At 44.8% G+C, this 10,593-nt stretch overlaps 1 protein-coding gene across 1 annotated transcript; it reads left to right on the top strand.

Annotated features, from left to right (window-relative positions):
- Nucleotides 1-389: 389 nt before the first annotated feature.
- Nucleotides 390-9,776, top strand: T265_09795 (hypothetical protein; the record flags this gene model as incomplete). The annotated part of the gene is made up of 5 exons (XM_009175972.1): nt 390-548; nt 2,110-2,243; nt 4,158-4,334; nt 5,951-6,182; nt 9,585-9,776. 5 exons carry the CDS (start codon nt 390-392, stop codon nt 9,774-9,776), a joined length of 894 nt encoding a protein of 297 aa, XP_009174236.1.
- Nucleotides 9,777-10,593: the final 817 nt, after the last annotated feature.

Below are 10,593 nucleotides of genomic sequence, written 5' to 3'. Positions count from 1 at the left end.
TGAGTCATGAATCCGGGAGTCATTAGCGTCGATCATGCTACCTAGCCAAGGGCAACTGCACACACCTATAACTTAGTCAGCCCAACAGACTAGCTTTCGTTTTGCGTGGCTTGAAGGGGAAACCAATATAGTAGGGCACGGGAAATTGGACGCAGAGAACTTCCTGCATGAGTGAAAGTTTGTATATGCACTGGAAATCGGGTTGTGACAGGCAACACACTTGTCTCCGGAGGAGCTAGAGGAAGAAAGGAGAGCCCGAGAAAACTTGACCGCCGTTCAGGAAAGGCCTAGGCAGAAGACAGCAAGCAGAAAGGCACGAACATTCCCCATAGGCGCGATTATCAGAATCTTGGAAGCAGTGGACTGGGGTCGCGGAAGCTAGGCAGTCGATGGCAAGGGCGTACGTCGTTGCCGACCGCCGGGGGAACGTCTGTACAATTAAAGATGGTCGGGGATCGAAAAGAGTAAATAGGACGCAGCTTCGTAAGTGGCATGATACACCCGAACAGCAGCCGAATAGACTCGCTGCCAAAGCCGACCTGACTGAGGTAAATGAAAATCGGTTGCATGCGAAGGACCTTTAAAGTGGTAAGGTGTGTAATGGTGACACTACTGATGGAGGAGGCATGTGAGTAGTATGGTTTCTCGTAAATCCGCTTCGCGTCTCTTGAAAAGTGAGATCTATTACGGAATTTGTGGAGTCGCTGGGATTTGAGAAACAGTCAATGAATATCCAGAAAAGTTCAGAAAGACGCTTTCAAAGAGAGGATTGATATTCAGTTTTTGTAAACATGTGAGAGTTGGCTTCCCTGTCCAATAGTCTGTAACTGTTCACTTGGCATTTTCTAATAAACAACTTTAAAGAGACGGCCCTCTTCCTTTCATTTGGTAGATGAACTCAGTGTTTGGATGAACACGAAAAACAATCGGAGATTAAGAATCTGAAACTGACAGGTATTTTATTGAAATCGACCGGTCCGCCCCATCGACGTAGCTGAACGGATTTCCTGGATTTCCCTCTTTGTCTCATCATTTCGAAGAGGGACAAACCGAAAATTCAGGTCTTTACGTTCTGCATCGCACTGACAACATTTATTCTTAAAGCGACAAAGTTCTGCAAATTTGTCACCTGGCTGTGCGAACAATCCAACCACTAGGGTTTGATAATACGGTTAAAAACACAGGGAGAAAACTCACGGAATAGTTGGTAGAAAACATTGATTGAAGGGTTAGACAGATCTGTTTTGACATATTCCAACGAACTGTCTGATCTGATAAGACCTGCGAAGTGGTCAATTGAGGCCGAAACTCAGAACAATCGCTTCACCCACTTGGTGTTTGGCACCATCGTTTTACGTTTCGTTTTACACTTTCGCGCATTCCATTGGAAACAACTAATAAGGACTGATCCAGGAATTCAATAATTGTTTGGGAAAATTCCGTTGGGAGCGGGTGTTCTGGAGTACCATCGTAAATTTTCCTCAGTCCAGTTATTTAGCCCATGTACTCAATCCCTCCAGTGGCTCCCACTAAATCACATTATGACAATTTGGCACATATTGGCACCTTTCTGAAATCGGGAACTGTACTAGATCTGACACATATACTTCCAGCTTCGCCGACCTTCTCCCAAAATTAAAACCTTAGGCACAGAATGAATTGCACTACATTGTATTTCAAACAGAAGAACGAATTACTCACTCATCTTAAGTGGCCGTTTCCTAATCGACCTCTGCAAAACCGTGTTGCTTCACGAAAGAATGCATTGAAGGTGTGCGACTATATATATACTATACAACACTGCTATATAACATTGAAACAAACCGAGATACTTTCGAATTCTGGAAAGTCCTCGAGGTATCTGTTCGGCTTAATCCCAGCCAGGTCATCCACCGTCTTCAGCATGACTGTGTAACCTGTTGGGCGATATTGTTATGTACCGCTTAGGCTTTCGCTAGACCTGAACTCAGCCATTTTCCTCCAAGTGTCTTCACCCCCAGGTTTTTTACTGATGGACTGTCTGCTTGTTTACGTTACCCCTCTTATGCGGTTCTTGTCTTCCCTGCACATTCAGTGGAACCATACCTGCACTCACCGCGTGACCTTCAGCTTTCGCTGACCCCATTGACTAACCTTGATTGGCGTGCAGTTCTGGGAGCTCTTGGACTTGCTTTGCCGTTATCAATGCTGTTTTATATGGAACAAAACATTGCCAGCGCTATTGTAAATTCGCCTGCAAACAGGTAAGTGTACTTTCGGCGTGAACCCTTTCCCTTTTTCATTTCTCGAAACCCCCGTCAACCGAAGTGTGATGCTATGGTTGGACAAGGAGTAAGAAACGGCTGGAGGTAAAGATGCAACGATTCGATAAGATTCAGTCATACAGATGGTTTGTCGTTGCTGTGACCAAGCTTCAGGATGGTTATGGTATCCTTCCAATTAATGGCTTGGTTAGAATTCGTGTAAACGAAGCTAACAATGGTACATAAACAAACGGATCATCAAAATGTGTGGTGAGTATGCCCTCTACAACCAAATCAGAAATAAATTCAACCTAAGGTAACAATTGCCTTCGAGATGTCTTTTAATGTTTTAGGGGGCTGATTGCATGAGGGTATTTGTAATGAGGAGAACGGCTGATTTGCACAAAGATAGCGGACTCTAGCTGACTGGCTCGGCAAAAAACGACCGTTCAGAGGTATGCTGTGGATCAGTTCTTTGAGCTACGAATAGACAAACAACAGACCTTAGAAAGTTCTTTACCAGATGCCTTAACCACACCGGATTCAGTGTATCTACTCCAAATGGAATTCAAACAACGATTAAGGGACTAAGTAATTAGTAAAATCTATTATTAAGCAGTCAAGTGGGATCTGCCACCCTAAACTTCATACCACGTAACCAGTAGTGGAAGTTTTTTGTTAGGTCACATTCACTGTATCCAGCGAATTATAAGGCTGTCTTACTCTAGACAGGACACCTTAATTTACTGACAAAAAGTTGGCTGTACTGGGAGTGGTCTTTCTTGAATGTGACCTTTCTGCGAAGGGACAGTATGATTTCAACTTTCGGAAACAGAAACCGTATGGATTTGATGTGAAGTAAAAAGCTTCATAAGTCACACTTAACGTTCATCAGTTTTATCGCGGAGCATTCTTCCTCCGAAGGAGACTTCAAAAGAAGGCAATTTCAACTGGCACTTTGTGGTGTACCCAAACGGTACATTTCTTCGAAAAAGAGATCGCACGTCGACGTTCACTGCACAAAAGCTTCTCATCTGTTATTTTTCTCCTATTTTGCAGCTTCACTTAGGCTGGCAATTCCAGATACCAAAAACACAAGCGTACCCAGCAGGACAGTTTGATTTCTTACTTATCTACCCTAGGATTTTAAGGATCGCGTCCGATGCTTGCATTGTATCCAAACTGTTTGAAATGAACCCAATCCCGGGCCTGATCAGTGATTTTCAAAGTAAGAAAGCTTGGGAATGTTCTCCAGTATGTATGTAGTCGTACATCGGTTAGCGAAATCGGGACTCAAAATTCAGATTGATACCGAAATTTTCCAGGTTGAGTTTAGCGGCGAATTCTGATATTTTCCTGATACGACGCCTTGAAATCGGGCACCATAAAGCCAAGTCAGTTCTCTAAAGTGTCGTTTCTCAAAATGCCATTCTCTAGAGTGAACCCACAATTAACACTGACCGTGATAATTGAAGGTTGATTGCCCCGCCTGTCTCCCTTCCACCAAAAACGTTGTGTTTCCTGAGTGGATTTTATGGATGGCATCAGAATAAGTGTCAAACGGAACTCCCCCTCTGTTGTATCCTTTAATTACGTGCTGTGTAGAAGACAGCTTAATTAAAAAAAGGCCACAACGTCTGACACATCAAACTATTCCTTAATGTGACGAAATGTGATTGGGGAGAATTCGGGGGTGGGGGGTACATTGGATTGGTGAACGGAAAGGAGGCTAAACAGAGGTTGCACTGCTGGAGACTTGTAGGCTTTGCTTTGTCCGGAAATTCCTAACAGCCTTGGATTTATTAAACATGTTGTGAACACGCTTCTGTTGAACAACAGTTTTCTGTTTGTTCTGTGTACCTTAACTGCTTGACATGAGCATTCCCCATCGTTTTGTCCACTTTCTGTCGGTAGGCTACGAAAATCCCCAGCTCCTCATTGGGATCTGATGGTGGTCGCACTGATCAACATGGTCTTGTCAATATTTTGTCTACCTTGGGTTCATGCAGCGCTTCCACACTCTCCACTTCATATTAGAGCCCTGGCTGACATTGAAGAGCGCATAGACATGGGTCAGCACATTCGACAGACGTGAGTTTCGTGCTTCATAGCAGTAATTTGTTCAGTCGATTCTGCCACCGTGAGTTTCTCACTTAATGTTCTTGTTCGTCCAAAAGCTACTGTGTTTGAATTCACATATGTGATGAATACTTTGAACACAAGAACGGGGTGAGAGGGCCCGGGTGGTTGGAATGCGAATTTACTGACCGGAAGGTCCGTGGTTCGAACCCGACTCCTGCCTCTCGACTTTCTCTGTCTAGGCTTGGGCAACCTGGCAGTATCCCAGCCCTTGTGCTCCCTTCGTATGGCATGAAAGCTAGGCACCGAAAGGGCGTTAAAGCTGAACGATTATTATTATGATTATTATTACACAAGAACGATGAGACCCTTTGTTTCACCCTATTGCAAGGGATATTTTTTTATAAGCAAGTCGGTTTAGACATCTTGTAATAAAGCATTAAAGTTCCTTTGTGCTCAATCTCACGCGTGCGGTAATGTTATTCAAAGTAAGCAGTTCTACGCCTGGTTTAGTTATCCTTTTGCCACATCTGTTGGTTCACTTTCATTTCTGAACCTCGAACGTTTCTATGTCACCTGACCTGATTGATTCCTTGACCTTATCTCTTGATTCCACATGAAGCCGTAAAGTGTCTTGTGAGGGTTGCAGGTTATTACACTTCTCTTTTTGGGGACAATCAGTTGGGTTCGGTTGGAAGCCCAACAAGTTGAAGCGTTCGTAACACATCATGAGTAATTATTGCGGAAAAGTAATAGGCCACTACTGAGCCTGGACGCTGAATTTGTCTTATTGGAACGTTTCTCTTCTGATAATCGACCGGTAATATATCATCCATGTTCCTGAATTGTGTGTACGTGCATTGTTGAGAGTACATCTTAAATAAATCCGTGGAAGAATCTACTGGTGAATCCAGATGGAACCAAACCGTCACACCTAGGTCTTTCCCACGTGCTACTGATTGCTGATGTGACGTATATTGTCCAGTGGAGGAGAACTACATTCAAACTATTTCCAAGCTATCTTTTAATATATGTGGTATGGGAACCTCTCAAAATCTGAGGTCAGTACACTATCGATTTCCCCTGTTTGGGATCTGAGACTATCGGTCTCTTTCCTGAACAGGAATTGAACCGAAGACTTCTGATCTCATAAGCACAATGAAGTTCCCGGAACCGGAGACTCGGTGGAGTCCCATGTGGTCAGTCACATCTTGTTAGTACTCTACACATTGTGTAGTCTACATGCCACCCCGAGATACCGTTGTAAAGATATTCAGTTTGCTAAGTTTCTATTGGTCATTATCAGGACTCACTCACTCACAAGATGTTGCCGGAAAACAGAAAGCACTTATTCAAACAGCAGTACTCCTATCCTAGTTTCGTTATTCTTGTCTGGCCCACACAGACAAGCCAACTTTATCACTGCTGGAGTGAATACATTTGTAGGTTCGAAGAACGAGGCTCGGCTCACCCGTTTCGCTTGAAAGGCCGGGTTACTGTCACTCACTAGTACAAACCGTGCAATATCGACCAATTCTGCCCGTACGCTTGCACTTCAGGGATGCGTGTAGGTCAGCTGAAGCATTAGAGTATATCAGTATTCCTCGTCTTGTGTGGTGTTTTATCAGATCTACTTTGTCACAATCTATTTACCTTTCTTGCAGCATCGTCCGTGTTCGAGAAACGCGACTGACCACAATAATCTCGCACATATTCATCGGACTCTCTCTACTAATGATTCCGATCCCACTCTGCTACATCCCGCCAGCTGTGCTGATGGGGCTATTCGTCTATATGGCTGTCACAGCAGTCTACAGTAATCAGCTGTTCGAAAGACTTTTACTATTTATCACGGAACAGGTAGGTTCTATTGATATTTTGACGCTCGTCAGGCCAGTCGGCCAGCTACGCAAAGTGGTCAGTGCCATGTTTTTGCGAGATCTGTGCCAGCCCTAGAGATTCATGTAAAGTAGACTCTCCGGCTCTGTCCACCGAACTAAAAACTTTGAACCACTCAGTCAGCAACCCAAACGCAAACAGAGTTTTGAGCTGGAACAAGGACGTTATTTCGTATGTTTTCTGTACAGACCCGGCGCACCACAAAATCAATTCACTGGTAGGATGATCGTGCTGACTTGTTTTGTCGCAGCTGACTCCATTTCCTGCTACGAGTAAAACTGTAAAAAGCATCTATCCGAGCAGCAGTTGAAACTCGCCCTCGTCGGTGCAACATGATGGGGTTCGGCTGATGCTGCGTAAAGCATCACACCCTGGAGGTGAGCATGGGCCGCTGCAAGCTCATTCAGTTCGTAATCGTTTTCTGCAGCGACTGAATTGATCGCGCTTGAAATGGTTTGTGAAGAATAATCGTTAATGAAAACTTCATTCGATTTGACTGCATTGGGCTGGAAGTGGGCGAACATATCAACAGGTTTATTGTCCGGATGCCTGTTGTTGGTCTAAGTAACCGAACGTCATGTCAATTGGCGAATGTGCCGCGAGTCAGATGAGCACCAAACGATGACAAGCCCATCAGGATCGAGTCTTTATCGCTGGGCACCACCACCACGAATAGTATAGCCCGGTCTTGTGGTAACACGACATACAGCCCTACATGCAACTGTACCAGTTTGCCTTTGTCTTCATGAAAGACCGTCTCAAGCTACCACAAAACACAGGAATGCGAACGAAGCGCTAGTCAAAGACTCGGCGACGGAGCGGCATGCGTCAGACAGAGCATACACTTCAGATCTGGTGAATCCAGAAGTCTTAAGACGGATATTGGGATTCGGTGACCGAAGCGATGAAAATCACGAAGCATCACGTTGTGAATGGAATCAAGAATTTGGAAACGGTGGGCTTATCGACAGCAGGCTTATGTAAGCCAAGTTGAAAAGTGACGGTGTGTGGCTCTCAACGGACTTAGAATCAGAGAAAAATGAGGTAGAAATTCCAACCAGACCAAAGCCCACCGATCCCCTCTCCCTTGAATGACAATCGTCGCACCAGCTAATCCACACGGCTCGCTGGAAAGTGTAGATGAATTTCAAAGGGGATTTTCACCTGAATCGACACACCAAAATCCATGAGGATTCCCCACCCAAAAGAGGGTTACTGATGGTTAATCTCGAGCTTGCTGGTAGTGACTTACCTGCTTGTTACGTGATTTTAAACCTACTTGCTCTTCCGCCGAATTTGAAGGCCACATGCTAAAGCTAGCAATGCGCAACGACTATGTTGCGACAAGGAATCTACACAATTCTCAACTAGGCAAGGTACTACTTAGGTGGAGGATTACGAGAAATGGAACGGAGAAAGACACTGTTCTCATCCTGGAAAACAAGGTATCTGCATATAACTAAGCCTTTGATCAGTAAGAGACAAATGTCAATGAGTATGAAAATCACGATATAATAGCTAGCCAGAGCAGTCAAATCAAACTCCTGGAAGACCAGCTTTCGACAGGACAAAAGATGTTTACGTACGTGAGCTTCGATGTAAAAACTTGAGTGGGAAGCACTACACCCTCCTCGTTCGTTACAAAAGCATTACTGTTTTCAGTCTACTTCTGCAGGAGGGAGTGGTGGATTTGTGATGTGAGTGAAGTAAGGGTGCCTGATCTTCAATATATGGGCAGTGGGATGAATGCAGTCGGATTGAGTTAAAGTGGGAAATCATCAGTGAAGCACGAAGTCACACGCATCGAGTCAAACAATGGCGCTTGGCGAGCGACTTAAGCGTCGAATCACACGAAAATTTCAGGTCCAGTTTACCAAAACTCTTATTCTTTCCAGTGATGGAGACACTGGAAAAGTGTAAAGCGGACGCGCCACTCATACAAGAGTTACGCTGTTGACATAAAAAGCGGCCCTGTACTAGTGGACGAATGGTCTTGTAGGCCGTTCCCTCCATCGTGGTTTTCTAGAAGTTCCCCAAGTGGACAGTGCCTCATCATATTTAATCTGTTGTCCGTATGTCGTGTGCATTTAGGCCTCCCAGATTGCTAACTGGGTTTAAACGATTGCCCCCATTGTTTCACCCGAAGAGTTCCAGGCAAGACAAACATTCACGGTCATATCGCATCCCCATATCACTGTGGGCGACAGGTTACTAGGTTTATGGCAGCCAGTTTCCAAGCTGCCTTTCCAAGAGAGCTACCACCCCAAAAATTCTTATCCGGTTCATACACCTCAATGCAGATGCAGTCTCCGACTGCTGGAGGCCTTGTCGTCAGGTCCTACGTTGGTTCTCTCTGGTTTATAGTCAGAGTGGGTGTGCCTCAATTTCGCAGTCGAATATGTCGGCACCGTAAGCATATTTCAGCTAACCGGGAGGTACTAATATGTCGAAACCCCATAGCTCTGGTGTATTGTTCACAAAGCATTTGAAGGGTTCAGCTGTTGAATACATTGACATATGGACTGGTCGCGTAGCTTCTCTCTGCATAGACCAACTGCTCTTCTTCTAAGAGAGATCAACCACTAGGCCATACAAGATACTAGCCGAACTGTTCCTTTGATTCGGAAATCCTATCAATAATCAGGTATGGAATTCTGCTGCTAGTCCTGTCACAACGTGAAATGAGATAAGTAAGTGACGGGTGATGATTGTTGTTCATCTTGCAATTCTGTGAATTGATCAGTTGTAATTTTTCAGTGGAAACCTGTGTTGGAGCAATGCCTTGAAGGGTGGTCACAAAATTCGGATTTCAGTCATTACAATGTTTGTCATCTCAGTCCCGCTGAGCCTCATTTAGCACTGTATCTGGTTCCAAACAAATCCGCTTGTCTTTCTCACATCACTGTTTCGACTCTTCATAACCTAGGTGCATTTGACGAAACCAACTGCTGCGAGTGGTCGCTTCTCTATGGTGAACAAAAAAACCTTGGAGTTATTATAGTCCTCCAAGAACTGATCTCAGCTCTCCTTGATTTCAAGATTGCCCTGTCAACAGTTAAGGTCCCACAGTCAGTGAATTCCACGCCGGGTGGTTCAGCATCTTCGTTGGTTGAAATTAACACACAGTACTACTGTACATTCATGCTTGTTGCCCATATTTAACTTGTACGACTAACCGCAAACTTCGCACGATTCGCTGAGATGGATTGTCTTATTTGAAACGACATTCATCCAGTGTTGTCAAGGTCATTTGGCAGTCACTTCGGTTGTATAACCACCCACTAAATACTACTGGTGGATTTTTGATGGACACGCTTTTTACTTTATGTCATTGTCTCGTTCCCTCGTTCCCTCGTTCTACAGTCAGCCTACCCACCGTCCCACTACATTCGTCGTGTGCCTCAAAGAAAACTACACTTGTTCACCATAATTCAGTTGATCCAGCTACTGGTACTTTGTGCTTTCGGTTTCGCGCCCAATCCCTACGTGGAAATGGTGTTTCCTGTCCTGCTGGTCGGGCAAATCGTTTTCCGGTATGTCACACCTCACACGTAGTGCGACCAGCTGAATAGACTGTACATTGCGTCGGGTACAGTGTGGTGCATTTTTCGTATTTGTGCGTAACTCGAATAGATTTACAAAACGGAATGAACTATTATTGATTGTTGCAGCCCTGAAATAGATGGGATCATTTAACCCCTAATCTAATTGAAAAATGCATAATTTTCTCCATGGCGTTTCCCACTTTGATGGGGGCCATCTCCCAATCGATTCCATCGCCTATCCAGGTGACACAACTACTTTTCGAAAAAGTATATGTTGAATGGATCACCTCTGAAATCAACACATTACTAACAGCTATAATCAACAGAGTTACGGGATTATGAATTCCCAGAAGGGACCAACCTATGCGTTTAGCGCGCGTACATTCGAATTTTCGCGGACATCTATCTATCTGGTCTATTCAACGAACCAAGCTGTGTTGTCACTCATCCATGAAAACGTCTCAGTAGCACATGAAGCTGCCCTAGGTGACTAATTGTTAGTCCCAAACTGACGTGGCAACCAGCTGTGCCATTCCGATCAGACCACCTAGATGTCTGGTCAGCGCCGAATCCTATGGTGCTCTTGTGTATCTGACTCGTGGATGGATGCAGAGAGAACGTACAGCTGGCCACTGTGAACGATACCCGTCTAGCTGCTATGCCACCCGAAGGAAGTATGAGAGCTGGGATGCTGCCAGGTCGCTCAATCCTAGACGGGGAAGCCGACATGCAGAGGTTGGGTTCGGTCAGTAAATTCGAACGATACCGTATGACCGACGCCCATGTTGCAACAATCATATTCTGACACTCGTTTCCCACAGTATTAT

The sequence above is a fragment of the Opisthorchis viverrini genome, assembly GCF_000715545.1.
Source record: "Opisthorchis viverrini unplaced genomic scaffold opera_v5_303, whole genome shotgun sequence".
Lineage (NCBI taxonomy): Eukaryota > Metazoa > Platyhelminthes > Trematoda > Opisthorchiida > Opisthorchiidae > Opisthorchis > Opisthorchis viverrini.
Note: the sequence above shows the minus strand (reverse complement) of the source record. Positions and strands in the feature narration are given on the sequence as shown.